Source organism: Meleagris gallopavo, chromosome 7, assembly GCF_905368555.1.
Source record: "Meleagris gallopavo chromosome 7, MGAL_WU_HG_1.1, whole genome shotgun sequence".
Taxonomy (NCBI): Eukaryota; Metazoa; Chordata; class Aves; order Galliformes; family Phasianidae; genus Meleagris; species Meleagris gallopavo.
This window is the reverse complement of record NC_139410.1, coordinates 20,454,855-20,475,332: the sequence shown is the minus strand read 5'-3', so window position 1 is coordinate 20,475,332 and position 20,478 is coordinate 20,454,855. Positions and strand designations below refer to the sequence as shown.

General features: G+C 35.1%; 1 protein-coding gene across 5 annotated transcripts in view; it reads right to left on the bottom strand.

The window, feature by feature from the left end:
- Window positions 1-4,499: 4,499 nt before the first annotated feature.
- The window catches only part of KCNH7 (potassium voltage-gated channel subfamily H member 7), a 214,194-nt gene continuing 198,215 nt past the window's right edge, over window positions 4,500-20,478 (bottom strand). For 4 of the 5 annotated variants that reach the window (XM_085228184.1, XM_085228181.1, XM_085228183.1 and 1 more), the window contains 4 exons: window positions 14,466-14,729; window positions 9,848-10,016; window positions 7,362-7,554; window positions 4,500-6,052 (listed from right to left, as the gene is read on the bottom strand). In XM_085228184.1, coding sequence (XP_085084310.1) covers window positions 5,786-6,052; window positions 7,362-7,554; window positions 9,848-10,016; window positions 14,466-14,729 — 893 coding nt within the window. In that variant the 3' untranslated portion in view covers window positions 4,500-5,785. The remainder of the gene's footprint in view (window positions 6,053-7,361; window positions 7,555-9,847; window positions 10,017-14,465; window positions 14,730-20,478) is intronic. The other variant, XM_085228185.1, reaches the window with a different exon arrangement.

Here is a 20,478-nt window from a genome sequence, read left to right as displayed (position 1 = left end):
TGTTTTGTGGTGGAGAATTTGCTCTATCAAATAGTGTTATTGTGCTCTTTGTTGTAGTCTTTGTGGAAATAAATAGAAGGCATTACTTTCAGAGCAGCCTATGCACTATACATCTGAAAAGTTGTACTGGCCTTTATAAAGTAGTAGAGTCCTTACAGTAACGATTATACCACAAACACAGCTGTATAAGATTTGGATGATGTTTGTATTACATGTCCTTGAGCAGAAGGAAGGATCGTGGTGTGGCTGCAGCACAAGAGATAAATAAACTTTGTTTAGCGACTCAGTCTAAATGCGGTCACTATGGGGCTCGTTGCTTAGTTTTCATAACGCTGGTGTTTTGTATCTTCCAGATTGCTTAAACAAACCAGACCTTTGTGCTTGCCTCCTTTGTAAATGTTGGTTAATATTACATCTTTAAGCAGCTGTCTTGTGTATTTAGATTTCTTAACAATTTTTATGATACTTTGAAGTTACCTTGCTAGAATTGCAATTATTTACTTATCGTTATGAGGCAAGCTCAGATAATACTATTTGTACACAGCTGGAATTGTTGGAGTCTTTAATCTTTAATCCCATCTAAGGCTTTTCCATAGGGAAATCTGGATTTTCTTAATTTTTTTTCTTTTTAAGAGTTCAGCTTAACATCAAAAGCTTTCAATGACTATCTGGATCACTAAAATCACAGTCTAAATAGGCCTTACATGGTAAACCCACTCCATGATTTATTGAAAATTCTCTGAAAGAAAATGACAGAATGAACAGAATTGTCTGGCTTAAGGAGAGGCATTTCACCAGGATCAATTTCAATCAAAATCATTTGTAAAAATGTGACCTCAAATGGATAGCAATTGTCAGCTTCCTTATCCATATTTTATAAATGGAAGTTAGATTTTGAATTTTGAAGTTAGAGGGACTATACATGAACATACCTTCCAGTATTCCTTGAAGATGGTGCCTAATATGCCGTGTGGAAATTATTGTGCATAGGAATTTCTGAAACAATCTAATCTTGTGTCTCTGTATTGTGTGCTTCAGGCCAGTGAGCAGTATCCTGTGCAATCTCTTACTTTTCTGTTTATTCTCATATTGTTATGTTAAATGTAATTCCAGAAATTTTTGCTTGGTATTTTCAACGCTGAGACTTGTCTGGCCTTTTGGATCCCTGTTAGTGGTGCTTGTATTGGGGTGACTGAATTCAGTGCCATCACAAATGAAATACTCACATCCTGTTGCTCATGACTGAAATAAATGTAATACATTTATTTGTGCAGATTCAGACTTGTTGCAAATAAATTTTTATGGTGGTATGAAATAATGAATATATATGCAATTAACAGTTTTCCAGGAGATCTTTTTTGAAAGCAGAATAAAACTTATATTAACTATATTATACAAAATCCTGTTATACAAACAGGATTTGCCTCAGCTCTTAATGGTGAAGTATTTATATAGATTAAATTTTCAAGTTTTTTTCTATCTTCAACTTTACAATGTTGTAAAGATTCAGTTTACATAGAAAATGTAAATAATGCATGAACGGGGCAAATCCGTCCTTTAGATGGAGACTTTAATTTGGCCCATCTAATTTCCATTCCAAAGAGAAGAGCTATGTTCTGTATTCATTAATAATCAAAGAACTTCCCAAGTGAGCATTAAAAAAATACAAGTAGCTAGATGAAGAAAAATGTTTCTTCGTTAATAATGCAGTTCTATCAACTACTCATACATAGATATACAAAGAGAAAATGTAAGCTTGCCATAGGGATGCTTTCATGCAGTTACAAGATTGAGGACATGCTCCTTTACTATCACTGATAAAACTGAACATTGTGATGATCTGCATACATGATCTATGCTTGGATCTTGTTTATTTTTCTCCCATTAAACTATTTGCTCGTTAACTTCTATTACAGTCATTTTTTTCCAGCCTAGAAAAGAAATTGATGTATAGAGTAAGTGTAGTATGTATGTGTATTGATTGCTGCATGACATGAGTAAGTTATCATTCCTAGTTAAGCTTAAGGGAATGCTAGGTTCAGAGTAGTCACATGTAAAGGACTTTCTGCTTGCTTTTTTTTAATTCCAAGTATGTAAGATGGTACTTAAAAGTTATTTACATCAGTGTCTGCATACCAAGTTGTTTACAGATTTGAAGCAACTTTACAGTTTACAATTAATATTTTCATTAAACATTTGATATGAATTTAGAAAGTGAGACCAGATTCTTTGTTATTTGAAGATGGCTGCTAGATACTACAGTTCAAACAAGAGCATCCACCTATACTTTAGTGGGTTTTTCATTAGTGATAATGACGTAAGAGATAAATAAACAAATGGAGTTTACGTTTTCTTTTGTTGTATGAAAAAAAAAAAAGAGGAGGAAAAACAACTCAAGAGACTTTATTGAACACGACTGCAACCATTTGGAGCAGCTGCATGTAATGATGCAAGTTTGAATAAAGTGTCACAAAATAAGTTTTACTTTTTTTTTTTTTTAAAAAAAAGCAAACCAGTAGTCAGAATACTTAGCACTTGGCATACAGGTCTTCCTTATCAAACACATTTTAATTCACTTAGGATGGTGAGGCAGTGGCACTGGCACAGGCTGCCCAGAGGAATAAGTGTGCATGCCCCATCCCTTTTCCATCCCATCCCATCCCATTCAAGGCCAGCATGAGAGTGGGTATGTATAGCCTGCATGGTAACTCTCATAGCTGGAGTGATTGTCCTGATTTCTTTGATATTTCAGTTACATTAGCTATTCTTGAATTTCCTGGATACTTCTCTGTACATACATGTTATAATTTATGGGTATTTTTACTCACAAGTTTTAAATGTAAACAGTCAAGATGAGACTTCTTGGGTTCAAGCAAGACCAAATACACATCTCCTAAAGTTCTGAAAGCATTTATGGATATGTTACAGCTGTGTATTGATGTATGAGTATGCAACTCCTGTATTATTTCTTTATTTGGATAACTCAGAACTGTTTCTACTGAGTCAGAAATAAACTGCACTCCAGAAAAAAAATAACAAACAAAATAAGATAATTTTTGATGTTTACTTTCCAAAAACAATGGTTTGTGTCTGTTTGTAGAAGAAAAGAAGCTCGAAGCAATAGGTCATTGTATATTTCACTGTACTTAAACAAGAAAAGAAGATATCTGAGAAGGCAGATCTTTGGCAGGGATTGGACAGCTAGGGACAGCCAATGAAGTTGTCATCTTTCATGTTTTGTTTCTTTACTCAGTAACAGGTATGTTAGGGAGTTTAGAATTTCTGTAACTATGCAAAATCTCCCTCAGTTGATCCCAGTTCAGATTGTTTTTTTTGAAAAACACAGACCAAGAGAAGTGAAGGAACAAAGCTTTGGAGGCCAACGCAAGGAGTAAAGGATGGAGCTTTTCCTTCACTTGAAACAATTGTGACAGTTGTTGCTTTTTCTCTTCCTCAACTCTCTACTCTACTGTTTTACTTGGTCTCTTGGCATAAATATTAAATTCAAGGTCATGAAACTGAGTAAAACATGTTTTGTAAATTAGTGCTCATATATTATACTTCTTTTCGTTAATTTTATTTCTAGTTTTTACTAGTCTCTTTTAAATGTAGTATAACGACAAATAATTTTTTAGAAAATGCTGATTTCTTCTTTGTAGCAGATACTAGTAGTAGGTACTAAACTTAGAGCACAGTTTGTTAATGCTTGCCACTGAGGATTAAAAACAACAAAACCCAGAAGCTATTTCACTTTGTTATTCAGCAGTGCTGTTTCAGTGGAGTATTTGGAGGCAAACATTCCAACTGGCTCAATGATGCTGTCACCTGGGATCCACTCCTACAAGGCACTATGCAGTAAGAACTCTAATCGCTGTGGTAGAGGTAAGAGCAGAGTGTTGTATGATCTGAACCTTTCAACAATCAGCAGTATCATGAGGCAGAAGAAAACTTGGTTGTATATGAAAGAGGCTGCATTTTCCTAATTTACAAAGGTACTGAGTTAATTCATTTTTATATCTTTACATACAGAGATGAAGCAGAGACTTGCTCAGTAATTCAACACTCCCACAAATTTTAAACGAGAGAAGATTCAGCCTCCTTGTGTTTATCTACTTGCTGTGTATGACTAAAAGCGTTATGTATTAATCTGAGTCAACTCATAATGTATATATCTGTTAATCTGAAGGTTAACCTCTACTGCATGACTCTACACACTGGTTTAGAGCAAAGGGATTTTTAGTTAAAATTTCAGTGCTCACTGAAACTAACTGGGTTACACACGTTTCTGTAATCAGTTCTCTTCCTAGAGAGATTTCACATTAAAGCTTTCAGATTAGAAAATCATGTGAACATTTTAAAATATTTTAAAACAGTAATAAAAAGGTCATTTCCTTCTAAAATAAACACAACATTTGAAGCAGAATAATATTTTAATAAAATTAAATCTAAGTATTCACAAAGCATTATGCACATACAGTACATACTGTATTTAAAGCCTATGGACCTTAAATCATTTTATTCTAATGTAGTCAGCTTTGGACACAAGCTAAGCTTACTTCTTTTGTAATAAGAAAGTTTACAATTGTTCTCAAAGTGATCTTACATATATACATATATATATATATATATATAACTCCATACTCCTACATGTAAGTGTAGGTATATACACACACTTGCATGTATGTGTGTATATAAACATACACACACATACATACACACATATGTACATATATCATTTACACACATGCACACCTATGGGAATGTGTGTGGTATGTGTGTCCACATACGTATGTACTCTATCTGGGAACACTATAGATGGACCAGTCATTAAAAAGAGAGAACTGCAAACAACCACCGTAATAACTGTAAAACAAAAGTTTGTAACGTATTTTTAATTTTACAGGTTGTTCATAACTTGCATTGAACAAAAGGAACACAGTCTTCTGTATTATATAGAAATTAGATTTATTGCATTTGATTATGTTTGAGTGACAGATGAAGAGTACCTGCCTGCTCATGACAGTTAACTTCTATGATGTGAATAAAATAAAATGAAGTAGTACTGGAAACAAACTGTTCAATTAATGTAGTTTTGTGGATGCAATCTGTGGTGATACTTTCCAGCATGTGGCAGTTTTTCTCACTGTTAAAGTCCTGCCCTGTTTCAGATGCTTTGGAAGGAGGCTGCTTTCTAAGTCCTAATTGTTTCGAACCCAGAAGACTTGGTTACCTCATTCTTCTTCTAGATGCAGAATAAATTGTAATGATACCATTTACTGTGAAAAGCTCACTACAAGAAAGTCAACCCAAATTTTCAGAAGTGAGCTAGAAGTTTTTACTTGGAGTTTAGCTTGGTCAGGTATGAGTACTTTTCCTATGTAAATTATTGTTATTGGTTTCCTATTTGTTCTGAAGACATATCCGCAATAAAATACTGTTTTTGTGACAGCAGTAAATGGTTGTCTGTTGTCTCCATGCAATGTAAACTGTAATCTCAGAACATGCATGTTATTTAATAAAAAATAAAAATATAAGGTGCCTTGAGAATGCTGGCAGTTTTACATTTGGAACATACAGTTAGTGTGTGTGTGTGTGTACATATATATTTACATCAGAACTGCTCAACTTTAGCTTACAAGCTTCAGATTTAGGAAAATATACAGTACTTTTGCATATATATTCCTTGTAGCCCCTGAGTCAAGTATAGAGGATTTAAATACAAAAAAGGAAAAACAGCCATTAAAAGCACTTACATTTTTTTATGTGAAATTATAGTATAAAAGTATTATTTCCCAGGAAGACCAGGATCAGAAACATGCCTATGAAGACTCAAGATTCCTACAGTGCTTACTGAACATTCTGGCAAGGAAGGGTGCCTAATTGATGGGAGATAAGGTTTAGGATGCTGTGGGGGACACTCTGCAGAGTGGTCACGTTCTTGATCTAAAAAGGAAGCCAGGTTGTCTTCTGAGGCTGTGTTAAGATGCACTCCACTTGAGAGAGATTCTTTGGATTTAAGTTTTGATTTTTCAAGGTCTAGAAATTCAGGACACTGGAAAGGAGAAGAAACAAGATGGCAATAATTTTATCAGTCTCTTCTAGGTTCTTGTTTCTCCTCAAAATTAACACGTTCAAACTGTTACTGGAAAACCATATTTGACAGTTAAGCAGTGAGCTGAAGTATTTTTATGTGTTAACAGCACTTCATTTAATGTAATTGAATGCAGTTCTGTTGGTTAACTGTAGAAGTGTAGGAGTCTTGTTCTCCCCCTCCCCCCCCAGACCTGTTCATATGACATCAAGATACTCATATATTGTTGTTTCTCAAGGTCTGAATATTCTTGAGACCCAATCTAAGAGCATGGATTTCAGTATTCTTGAATTTGTGGTTTTAGAACATACTTCTGGAATTGCTTCAGCCCAAACATTAAAACCATTTTGATTCCAGTCTCAGCACTCAGTTCTTCACTTTTATACTCTGAATCCATGCAAAGTGTGCAGTGTGCCTGCTGATGTTTTATTGCAAAGTTGCTGTATTTCTGTTCTGGCAGAGGTATGTATATGTTTTGGGCAGAAGTTTGCACGGTAGGCAAACACTTCTGAAAACTGCTGCATATGTCCTGTCCTGACAGTCTTTATGCATGCAAACTGATGCTTTCTGGATGTGTTGAACTTATTGTGCCTGTATGTGTTTCAGCATATGCGTGAGGAATTTGATACATCTAAGAACACTATTTACTGATTGTTTGCTGCAGCTTGTCAGGAAATAACTTGCCACATCTCTGTCCAAACAGTTAAGTTCAGGAAATTCCAAACAAATTTGGAAAATGAAATACTGCCTGAACAGAATTGGAGTGGAAAACGTGTATTGGAAAATGTAGGTATGTGGCAGCTCTGTATGTGCAAATTTCTGTCAGTAGCAAGGGACTAAACATGGTTTTTGTCCCCTCTTATCTCCATATATGTATGACCATCCTGCTCAGTTATGGTGTTTCTGAGGACTTCAAGAGCAGGACCTACGGCAGATGCACCCAAGCAGGCAGGTCTCATGCTTCTGATGGCTTGCACTTGTGTCTAATACTTACTGTTTCTGCTAATTTTGGTGATGTGCGTGATCATTAATTGATCTGATTATATGATCATTGTATAAATCTCTAAAACTCTCACAGAAAATATGGTTTCTGAAATTACAGCGTCAATAGTCCAATGCAGAGATGCTAGATCAAAATACTCATTTCATATTCTTTAACTAATGAACAAGAACCTAGATTGTTGTGATTTGTGATTTCCCCTTTCCTCCTCCCCCCAATAAACTAACAAGATTAGCAAGGCTCTTTTAATCTTATTGGACATATACAAACCTGAGATGAAGGACTGAAACTTCTGTCTGTTTTAATTGATGCTACAGGATGAAGCTTTTGTGTAAACCGGATTGCTGGCTGTTGATACTCTGCACCTGCAGTCACCATGCTATAGGCAGGTGGAATGAGTGTTGATTGCCTCTGCAGAAGCTGCAGTATGGTTTGGATATCAGCAGTCATCTGGGATTCAAGCCTAGAGAAGTAATAAAATTGGTGACCACGTGGTCAGGACTGGGTGTATTTTAACATACTGATTACAGATGTATTCAGGAGGAACTTGTAGCTTATTAATAAAGCAAGCTCTTGTTGTGACATTAGCATGCCTTAAGTAGGAAAGAACAGAAGAGGGAGTACTGAGCCTTTCCAAAGTGTGCTAGCTCTCCTTTTCCTTTATGGATCATACTTGCCAGCTTGCTTCTGATCTTTTTGCAACATAAAGAATGAGTTCATTATTGTCTCTTATACTTGGAACAGAAAATAATAGAGGGAACCAGATCTTCTGTTGAAGTTAACAGGAATAACTCCACAATCAAAACTAAATTGATTTGCTGAGAATGGGACACTATTTTTTATGTATCTGGCAATTAATTCTCACATTCTCCATGCTAATTGAATGCACTGAAATAAGCAGAAAACCACACTAGTGTCCTTCCACAGTTAGAAATGAAAGATTCTTTCAAGATCATTAGTTTAGAAACAAAAAATAGATCTGACCAGATTTCTTTACTGTGGAAGTTTATTCAGTCCACGTAAGTAATTTCAGCATTTCTGATGTTCAAACTCAGTAGCTCTTTTCTATTTATTTTCCTTTTCATAAGTTTTATATGACTTCTGAAATATTTTATCTGCTTATGTCATTCTTTCTTACAATTTTGCAGAACTAAAATGATTTTCAAATGGTCTTACCAATATGATTGACAAGCTCAGCAATAGGTAATGCCCATAATGCCTCCTCAGCTCCTGGAAGGATACAAGCATGCTACAACAGACTGTAGTTTGGATACGTAGCCTTCTGTACTGCACTCATCTTCTGACAAGAGCAAACAGATCTTTGTCAGCAGCCTTTAATGTTGTGAATGTTACTACCTGGGCTCCCTACAGAAGCAGAAACAATCCTGTGAAGACAGATTTTTGCTTTCACCAGGATCTTTACTACTTGGTACCTTTCTTCTTTTCATTCTGGTGTTGTCCATCACCTGTGTCACTTGATTATAAAAGCATACATGAAATTAATCTGAAAGGTATGCCCAAACTATTTTTAGGATGCTGTTTCTTCATTTACTGGGAGGAGCTAGTTCTGTGGCATCAGCTTTTGTAATGAAAGGCACAAAACAAGAGGCTAGTCAGTCATGCTCTACTTGCCCTCTTGTTCATCTCCCTTGGGTTGTTTGCTACTTGAAAATATACTGATCTCACAAAAGCATGATGCTTGTGCCACAGGGGAAAAAAACTGCAGCAGCATGCCACCATCCACAGAACTTCTGTCTGCTAAACTTGACATTCAATATCTCAGAGTATATAAAGGATTTAGCATTGGTGGACTTGCATCAGCACTTGTCTCTTTCTTTGAATTAACTATAAAATGTCTTCCTTCTTACTTTGTCAGCACTTTGTAAGGTTTCCCCTGTACTTCTAATCACAAAGTTCAAGTGATTGTGTTTATTCGTCTTATTGTATATATAAATTCTCCCTCCTTTCTCCACAATTTAAACAGGTCCCCTCATGCCACACAAGCAAAAACAAACAAGAGAACCTTAAGTGCTTGGCCCAGAGCCTCCCTGAACAGGATCTTAAAGAGGAGAAGTACAGATAACACTAGGCCCAGAGTCCTAGTACAGTGGCTTTCCAGCCCTTTATATCCTTTTAACAATTTGGTTAATATGCCAAGTCTCTGACTTGGCATGGAAAAAGACAGGAAAAAGTGATCCTGCTTTTTAGTCCAGCAAGACACATGTGACATAAGCAAGATAGAATATTGCCTATAACAGCATTCATAGAAGATCCAGAAAAGATCAAAATCTTGAAATCATGAAAGGCTTTATAAACATGAAAAGAGTTAAAGAAAAAAATGGTTTAATAAAATGCATAACAATTTAAATCTTAGTTTACCGGTAACAATGTTATTTTCTCATTCAAAAATAATGAGAAAGGCTCTTCTACAAGGCAATTTATAGTCATTAACATGGGTACCTAGAAGTAAGTGATATAATTACTCTGACAGTTATTTGTAAATTTTGTACTCAGCATTCCCAGAATAGTTTTTTTATTTTTTTATTTTTTCCCCCAAGAATCTGGAAGGCTGTATTTAGGTGATACTCAGGCTGCTATGAATTCATATGTGCAACACAGTTTTTTTGTAGCTTCTGAAGATACAAATACCTTTGGAGATCTCCTGTGCAAGTTCATTCCTACTGTAGAATCATTGATATCTATTGAATTGTAGACCCTTTCACAAATACATATATTTATAATATCTCTATTTTTACCTGTTGAGTTGTTCTTGAAGTAAATCTAATCGATTCTCTACTTCTCCATATATGTAGTCACTTTCAGTATCACAGATACCCCATGTAACATGGGGTAATGCTGAGTGACTTGGAGAGTCTTGGTATTCCCTCATGTTCTGTTCCTCCCAGTTTCTTTTATCAGTGATATCTAAGGAAAAATAAACAAAATATACAAAAAGTATAGATTTACACACATGCTGTTAAAGAGGATTGGCACAACTCAAACATCCCATTTACAAGTGTTTCTCCAAACCTCAGAAGACAGCTTGATATGGTGGAAATTTGCGTGACCTGTATTTATTCCTTACCAATGTTTAAGGAAAAATAACAGGGGAGACATCCAAAAATTATAAAATTTTAACATAAGGATAGCAACATGCTAATATTTTAAGCTGAACATATACAAAGTAGCTTTATATAGTCAATATCATCAGAGTTCTGCCAAGTAATGACTTCTATTTTTTTTAGTTTTCTTATTTTTTAACAGTTTTCTCAAGCTTCTCAATTAGACATATTTGCTCTAAACTAAGCGTATGAAATTATGTACTTGATTGTCTTTGTGTCTAGCTAAAAACCTCTTTTCTTGCCCTAGAGTGTTGTATTGAAATGTATTTACTTTTTAGCTTTTTGGTGTAAAAGGAGAACTTGCTACATTGCATTTACAGCATTTGACATGCATTACAGTGTGCTGGAATGTCTCCAAACCAAACCAAATAACCAAAGCTAAATTGGTTATTACTTTCAAAGGGAAAAAGATTTGCACTGATGTAGTTTCAGCATCATGAGCCTCCAACCCAACCCTTATATTGGTATGTGAAGCGTGTTTTAGACACTGGTGCTGTACTATGGTGTGAAGGGTGCCAGTTTATTTTGTTTAATATTCTATGACTTGTAACAGAAGGAAATATTTTGCATCACCAGGTCAGTCAGAGATCACTTAAATACTAAGTTAAGCTTCATGGTAAATATATATACACATGTTTCTGTTTGAGTTATGGGTAACATTTTGGATTATGGTACAGACAGCAAATTTACTTCCAGGTAAAAATCCTCAAATACATAATTAGGATTTACTATAGTTTCAGCTAGATTGCTCATTTTAGTTCCCCTTGTAAACCTGTATATTTTATAAATACATAAATAAAAACCTAGTCCTTGTACAGTCCTTTATATTTATATTCAGTCCTTTGTAGAAAATGATTGTGACTATTCCAGGCTCCAGCCTGTAGCCGCTTGCACAAATCCCATCCATTTTGTCCCTAATACTTCTTGGTCAAAGAAGTCAGCTGCAACTGACTTCACAAGTAACGGTAGTGCACTCCTTTCCTTTTTGCTGTTTGAGCTATTTTTTCATCTTCTTTCAATTTGTTTAATTTATACCTCTATGCATTTTTACATTAGTTTATGGTCTTTCTTTCAGGCAGTTTTTCCCTTTTCACCAAACTGGTGAAAAGTTACAAATTATTTATCATGCGATATATATTACACCCTTATCTGATACAAAGATCTTGCTGTGAGCTTTGCAGAGCCTACAGGTGACATGTTTATGATGAGCAGTGCTTTTTCTACATATTTACACATCATTCTTATTAGGGCTGGAGCACCTGTCCTGTGAGGAAAGGTTGAGGGAACTGGGTTTGTTTAGCTTGGAGAAGAGAAGGCTCTGGAGAGACCTCTTTGTGGCCTTCCAGTACTTGAAGGGAACATATAAACAGGAAGGGGAACGGCTATTTACGAAGGTGGATAGTGATAGGACAAGGGGGAATGGTTTTAAACTGAGACAAGGGAGGTTTAGGTTAGATATTAGGAGGAAGTTTTTCCACACAGAGGGTGGTGACACACTGGAACAGGTTGCCCAAGGAGGTTGTGGATGCCCCATCCCTGGGGGCATTCAAGGCCAGGCGGGATGTGGCTCTGGGCAGCCTGGTCTGGTGGTTGGCAACCCTGCACACAGCAGAGGGTTTGAAACTAGATGACCTTTATGGTCCTTTTCAACCCAGGCCACTCTATGATTCTATGATTCTCAGCCTTTGTTATTTTGAATCAATCTTTTGTCAAACGCAATCAAAAATTGCTTTGTACTGCTCAGATTCTCCTCTGTTCTGGAAAAAAAAAGGGCTATTGAAACTTAACACCTGTTCAGTACATCTCCCATTAGAGTAACATTTGTAATTATTTAACTATGTAAAGTCACAGAATACATTAAATGTTCTTACTGTGCTCAGACAGCTGCTTCACTGTACAGCTGGAGAAAATCCTTGACCAATTATCAGGTGTCAGCCTTGGTCATAGGAGTTGTTGGATGTGAATCCCACAATCCTTCAGTAGTTCCTGAATGTTTTTTTTCCAGGGTTCTCCTAACACTTCTTTTGGCACTGCATGCTGATAACTCTACTTAGGTTATGTTCACTTTACACTTGGGAAATTTTTCTAAGCAAACAATAGCAAGCAGAGCCATATTTCAAAGAAAAGAGGAAAAAACAGCGTGTGAGTGACATATGAGAGGCTTGTCCAAATGCTATTAGCTAATCCTTTTCAATCACATCTTTAAGCAGCATTGGTCTATGAAGAAAACAACAACAAACAGAAAGAAACAAAACAAAACAAACAAACAAAAAGAAAAGAAATCTGCTTTTCAGCTCTATATTTCAAGTAGACATAGCCAGGAAGGGGAGCTCTCATTACATGCCTCAGAGCAGAGGAAGACTTTCTCCTCTTTTTAGTCAGAAGTAGCTGCTTATTATATTATGTGCTGTTTGGTTAGCAGGTGGTAGAAAGTTTCCTGGAGCTGTAGAGTATTTGGATTTCATGTGATATGACCTATAACTGATTTTATGCACTGAACAGAAGGAAGGGAAAAGAGATTTTGTCTTGGCTACACAGATACATATTCAGGTTCCCAGTACACTTAAGCCAACAGAAGGAGAAGAAAACTGTGTCAGAGAAGCATGCAATTTGGATTTAGTAGGTGCACATGTCACATGCCGTGTCCAAGAAATCTGGAAAGCTCTCAGCAAAGCGAAGGGAGCAATCTTAAGACAAAATTCGAGGGTAAAATTTTCATCTATGGCCGCAGCTATAACTGATGTTGTAAATCCAGTGGAATAGAAACTAAAAATATTGGTCTTATTTCATTGCTTTTTAGTGATCTGTAAAACCAAGTTGCTGGCTATTTTACTTAATAAATCATTCAGTAAAATCCCATAGTTTCCAATGCTGTGCGTTATTCTGGGACAAAAACCATTTGTAATTTCCCCAGAATATGTATTTGTAGCCTATTAAAATAAACATTTAATTTCTGACAAAGGAAATTAATTGGCACTCAAGTTATAAAATAAGTTCATACACTGTAAGCAAGACTCTTGACTTTTCTCTTGTGGGATTGGTACTGTACTTACTTCCAAGTTATAAATAAACAACCTCTAATTAATAGTAGAATAGCAGTTTAAAGCATAAAGCTGATCATATTGAATTTGAGCTTTCACACGCATTATCAGAAGTGCTAGTTAACAGACTGAAAAAAAGAAGGTAATCTTAATCAAAATATGTAACCTTTATACATGCTAAATTTAACTCAAATAAAATCTGCAGTAGGTTGCCTTGGAAAATGTTGCTATAGCTTCCAGGACATGTTTTTGGCTATCAGTAGTGGAAAGGTAAGCTTACAGATTGTATTACATATGCAAGAAGTTTGTGTGTTCATACTGATATGATCCTATCTTGAAGAGACCAGACTTCATACATTCATATGTTCAAAATGAAAAAAAATATATATTGTTTGGCCTGATTAATAATCAGGATAATTTAAAATTATAGCCTAAAATTCGAAGTTTCTTGAACAATGAGTAAATGATTAAAATGACTCAAAAAACTCTAGGGAAGACAGTATTAAACTTTATGTAATTCTTCCCTTCAAACTGAAACAATTAAAAACAAACTTTCAGCAAGACTGAATATATTAATCTATGGCTTCTCATTATTTTCCCTTCACATCAATGAGAAAATGAAAATTTTAGCATATTCAATGCAATTTTAAATGTGATTGTGATTAAACCCTATGTTGATATATACAACAAAATGAGATAGCATTTTTTCAAGCTATTATCAGCTACTTTCACTGAATTTTGGTTGTACATCATCAGTGCAGAGAATGGAACTAATTATCTGAACAACTCCTATATTTAACTCTTTTTAAGTAGGATTTTGTACTGTCACCCAACCTTGGCATATTCTCTTGATTTGAAGGTACTTTTCATCCTTGGGCACTCAGTGAAGTCAAGTACTGGTTGACAATTTTGAAGATTTTGTTTACATGACAGTTCTAAGGCAGTTCAGTTAGGAGATTATTTGTTAACAAAACCTGGAACAGCCTTTGCGAGGTTCTGTAATCTGGTTCCACTGTCATCGTATCAAACTATAGCAGTTCTCTTCTGAAATATTAATTTTTGATCTAAAATAGATGTTCTTGTTTATTCTTCAGAAAACAAAGAAGTACAATTATGTAAATAACTCATAGTTCTTTAAAAAAATGATTTTTGATAATTAAACCAAAAAAGATGTCCTATCAAACTTTAAAAAATAGTACCAGTTATATTACCTTTGCAAGAGTCACTTCTTTTGTCAGTAAGAATTTCTTCTGTTGCATGAATCATTTCTTCAAAGTCCAGCTCTGTAGTTTTCTCTGTTACAGATGGGTAATCAGCTACCCCAGAGAACAGGGGTTTTTGCTCATCTTCAATGGAGGACACAAATGATGATGAGCCACTTTTTTTCTCCTCAAAGTGTTTCTTAATAGATTGATAATATCTGGAGGTGTCCCCTGTGGGTTCAGGATCACTCTGATCATTCTCTTTGAAGTAATCTGTTAGATAGAAATAATCATGTATAATAACATGCAGTTTATAAACTTGTGTTCTAGTTTATTCTGGTTGGAGGATGGAGATCTGTATTTCTTTTAAAGACACAAAAGACATTTGTACTGACGTAGTAAGGATTTCTAGTCTCTGGATCACAATTAATTTTCAAAAAGCTGCTTATATCAAACCAACTTTCCTATTTACTCACTGTTTTATTCCAGTTAAGGATAACATTTGAGAAAGCCTTTAATTCTAAAAACAATGCATTATAAATCCAGACACATGCTTCAAAAATTAAACTTATTACTTAATTCCCTCTTCTAATTTTTCACATTTTGGGATATTTCTCACAGTCTTGACAGTAAAATAATCATAGGTCTCAGACTCAGTTTCAAAACTACCTTTTTAATTTATACCTACATAAAAAGCATCTTTGCTGTTTATTCTTTTCCCAGCAAAGGTCACAGCTCAACCTCAAAATGCTGGCCTAGATTAATATGGCCATATTTCTCCATGTACATTACTGGCATGCTTATACTGAGGATTGATATGGGAGATAGAATCCTCTTGGCAAAAAAAAGAAGGAAGTTGCTAATCTATTTTTGTAAGATCATCTCAAAATGACATCAGCAGCCCAAATTCCTTGGCCTTTTGAATTAACTGCTATTCATTTTGCTCTGATCACCCAATCTTTTGAATAAGTATGTGAAAAGCTGAGATATACTGGGTAGGAAAGTACCAGCCACTTTCAGAATGAAGCTTTCATTAATTGCATTCAGGATGTGGAGTGAGGAACAGCAAGTTCAGTAGTTTTAAGAGGCGGCAAATAAAAATACAGATTTAAAGCACGTGCCTTTAAAAGACATTGTAAGAAGGAAATAGAATTTAAACACAAGAATGATCATTTGTGGATATAGAGAAGTCCTGATCTCTTTTTAGCATAAACTTGAATCTAATTTCAAATTCAATATTTGGTCTTACCTATTTTTAACTGAAATGTCAAGATAATTCCAGTTCTGCTATTTATTTAAAACACTTTTTAGCAGGGTAGTCTCAACAGTGTATAAATACTGTAACTAGTTTGCATTAACTTCCTGGGGAGACAGCATGATTTCCCATCTGCTTTGTGCTAATTACTAATCAACATATTTATGGAATGTCTGCAGCCTTTACAGACTACAGAAGTGGTTAATGCAACATTTATTATATTCCATAGATTTATTTGATTTCTGGTCACAACACTGAAATGAAAGTGTGGCCTTATCTAATTCTCTTTATTGTACATGAAGAGAATGCAGTATCTGTATGGAGCACTCTACAGGAGTCCAGACATCTGTGAGTAGTGAGGGGCAGGTAACGGTCTACAAAATAAAGCCAGTACCAAGGCAGTTCTCCTGTAATTGTACCCTCTGGAGTCTCTAGGAACAATTTACACAGCCCTGCACTGAACTAACTTTATTTGGCTCCTGTAAAGCAGAATTACTAGCTGTAAGTGTTAGCGGTAACATTCTGATACTTCTAAGGCATCAACACAAATGCTAATGGACTGACAGTGTAAGGCTTTTGGGTGATGTACAGAATGGGTAGATGTGCCATGCATCTCCCAACTGCAAAAAGAAACACAAGAAAGCTTCTTGTGTTTAAGAAAATTCTAATGTAGGTCTCACAAGGCTTTTTTTTTTTTTTTTTAAATATATGGTGAAATGCATGCAGTCATAGTACAGTAAATTTTCTTAATTACTTACTGCTTGACTAACTTCAACCACAGTCACACTGTGACTATGAAAAAGACCTTATAATGAAAGCTTGAAATTGCCATTTTTAGGGTAATTTTTTATGTTCATGGGATTTTGTGCACTAACAGTAATGAGCACCCTATGGAATACAAATCAACCAGTGAACTAATTTTAAGAGAGGTCATTGAGAGTCTAATGAAAAAAATAGTATAGCAACTCAAGTATAGCAGCTCATCTTATTTGTCATATTCAAGGAATATTAAAATATCTAAAAACAAGATTCCAGATTCTGCTAGCAATTATCTTTCTGTAAAATGGATAGTTCAACTGATGTGTCTGCATTTAGTCAGCATCTAACAAATCAACAGAGCATATTCTTTTCCAAATGCTGTTCAGGTATAACAAACTCCATGACATTAGAAAAATGTTGAATATCTGTTGAAAGCCTATTGAAATCAATGAATAATTTTAACCTGATGATCTATTTCTAAATATGCATCTTTGGCTTTAGTGCAATTGCTGTACCTGATAGCCATCTGGCTGTATTCAGAAAGTCATAAGCTGTTTTTCTTTTAAAAGATTGATGCTAGAGTTTCTTATGTCTGTACAGTAATCCCGTTCTACTCTGCAAATGGAACAAAGCTGTATTTGGCTCTACAGGTACAAGCTCAGCACCTCAGCTCAACCATTCAGCAGTGCCTCTGAAGCTCAGTAAAAGGATGTTACAAGTAGTATCTAGGCAGTGCTTTGTTCACAGAGAAAGTTTCTCCATTTTGTTTTTACTTTTCAGATGAAATCCAGTCATTGATTTGGAATGAATTTTCCAGATGAGAATTTTGTATCTTTGTATGTGTATCTATGGATAATTTCACTTTCTGGCAGACAGACTCAAGGTTTCAAAAATACTTATCCTTTCTCTTCTGTTTCAGGAAAAAAGAGAGTAATCATTAAGAAAAGCCCCTCATCTTAGTACTTCTTCTTTCCTTTCCTAGTAATGCAGTTTTCACTCTCTAGTTCTAAGGAGTAGAAAAACTGTTTTACAGAAGTTGATTTGTGTAACTTCCTGCTTTACCAAAAATGCACAAACATTGTTTACATTCTTTATGGGACATGCTTTAGCCTGTTATATGTTTTGGATGCCTGCCAATCTTACAGTCAACATCATCTGATAATTTGCTGCCTGGAAATCCCAACATCTTCATAGTAATTTTTAGTGCTTTTTGCACTTGTACAAGCAATGGAAGAAAAATAGGATTGTCATGAGGGCAATGGAAAGCAGCTATGACACAGACTCACAGAAATACTGGGATAAAATCTAGCTTGGTGTAACAATTATCAGATTTTCTTTTGAGTGTCATGGTTAGCCTGCAGTGTTGAAGATTTGCATTGTTCATGCAGTCTGCATGAGCCAGACATACTTTCTCCTAACATATCACTCTGCTAGCAATAATATTGGTGAAAGCGCCAGTACTATATTACACATGGAACAGCATTGTTTAATATTACTGTAATTTCATTAACTTGAATTTGTCATACTTAATTAGTTTAGCTGTCTAGGATAGTGTATCAGAAGGCAGCAAATTTTTACTCCCTTTTTCAGCTATCCAATAAAAAGCCCCATAATATGCCTTGACAAAGTCAATTTTGCAGAGGAAATGAAGGGAATGACTTCCTCACCCTCACAGAAAGCAATTTATATCCCAAACCATAAGACACATAATCCTTATCATTACAATTATCAGAGTAACTGTAAATCTGTTCAGCAGACATGATATTGTCCCATTTCTTTGAAAAATCCTATCATATCATTTTATGTTACACCAAGTAAGTCCCTTGGTAAAGAGAAATGCACACTGTGACTTTGAAGGAGATATGGATGATTGCTCAAAAAGTCAGCAGATCTTCAGATTCCCCACAAGTATTTTGGTTCAACTGTTACTAGTTTTTTCTTATGTGATATTCACAAATATTCCTGTGATGGTCGATCTGTTTTTCCTACATATGAACAAAATATTTGCAGTAAGCAATTCTGTTTGTTGTCTGTTCTTTAATTTAAAAATATCAGTAATCTTGTCAGGGAGCAGAAAAATGCTTCATGTACCCACTCATGCATCAAATTCAGTAAGTTATTAAAGTCAGTGATCAGGCATTTCATAAAACACATTAAATACAATACCACAAACAGGTTGAAAAGGTGCAAAATCTCAAAGAAATCAAAAAATCTCAAGTGGTTAATTCATAATAATGGATGTTCCAACCATTCCTGCGTTTACCACACTATTGTCAGGAAATGAGGATATCTCCTTTATGTAATTAAGTACTTTTTTGATAGGTTTAAATGCATGAAATCTGAATGTCAAAATCACAAATTTCACGTGCATGAAAAAAGTACCTAAACTCTAGAAGACAGTCCTTTCATTCTTAAGCACATATGTGTTTTCCTTCTTCTTTCTTATTTCTCCTCATTTTGATTCCCTTAATTATCCCACTTATCTTTACAAAATCCTACTTACAAAATGCACTGTGAGATTTCTGTGTGGGCTGTGATCAATTAAAAAAAAAATTATCTGGAAACCAATGCAGGAATATTCTCATTCCTAGTAAAAAGTAGGTTGCTGATGATATTTTAGGAAAGTTAAAACAATTTCTTGTTTCAATAATAAAAAGATCTAAAGTTCTTATTTTTCTATAATTTTAATAGTAAAAGAACCCTTTAATTTCATTTTTATCTATAATTTGGGAAGAATTCACTGGAGAACCTAAAGATATAAACTAGTGAAATTCTATCATTTTAGTAAGTCCTTGCAGCTTTGCTGCTGTAGGTCTTACAGTGATAGTAGAGGAACAGAAGTGTACTGGCAGAATGTTTGAATTTCTGATCTGTCATAGCATAGCTCGTGAGAGTTTGGTAGATGTATGTGCTCTTTGATGTATTTCATCTCAGCACTGTGAAGATTTGGAAGATTTGAGAAATTTGAGAAGCAGGGAACAGTAGAAGATACTTGAAATCTCTTCCCAATATCCTGAACTAAAGATCAGGTAACTATATAATCAATGAATGTACAGATATTATAATTATTATACCAGAGAGTTAGGTTAAGCAGTTATTAAACCAAAAGAGAATAGATAGAATGCTTACTTGTACCCTGGGCTTGCAATGAAACTCCAGAAAAGGGGATCTACAAAAAAGATCCTTTCCTGCTGGCAGTCAGCTCTTAAATGGGTCTAGGAGAGGTGGAACCAGGCTCCACCCCTTCCGACAGCACAGGAGAATTGCCTTCACCTGTGCTCCCATGGCTGACTTACTGCTTGCCTCAGGTGATCAATCAGAGGTTCAGGCGTGATTCAGCAGTCCCCCATACAGTAACCTTTCCATAAAGATCCTGCTCCTTATTTTTTTAAACAGACTAAGATAAGAAGGAAGCTATTTTTTAATAACTGAATCAGAAACACATTTTAAAAGGCAAGAATTTCATTGTTAAAGTGAATATGCAATCCTTCATTTACTCTTTTGTGTCATTTATAATACAATTAAAAAGTTAGAGATAGAATTGCAGTCTTTGAATTTCCATCCTCTCCCTGGATTTGTATCAACTTTAATGATAATTAGATAATAATGGAAGAGCATTACTTATTTTTCAGGAAATAACGTTATACTTTAAAAATCAGAAATAAAGAAGTATAAATATATGCCTGAAAAGGGATTCAGGTCAAAAGCCAAAGTTGAGAATTCTCTTCTAAAAGGAATAGTTTTCACTATAGGGCTATTAGTACTTTTTTCTTTTTTTTTTTTCTTTTTTCTTCTTCTTTTTTTTTTCTTTTTTTTTTTTTTTCTTTTTTTCTTTTTTTTTTTCCCAAAGAATAGCTACTGGTATGTATGCCTGCACACAACATTTGGAAACAGCCTCTTTGGGAGCAGCTTGCAGAAACAGGCCTCTTATGGAAGCTCCCTGAGGTAGCTCCTAGGCACTGTGGTAACAGCAAAAGCAGAAATAATAGGAGTGGATGGAAAACTGCA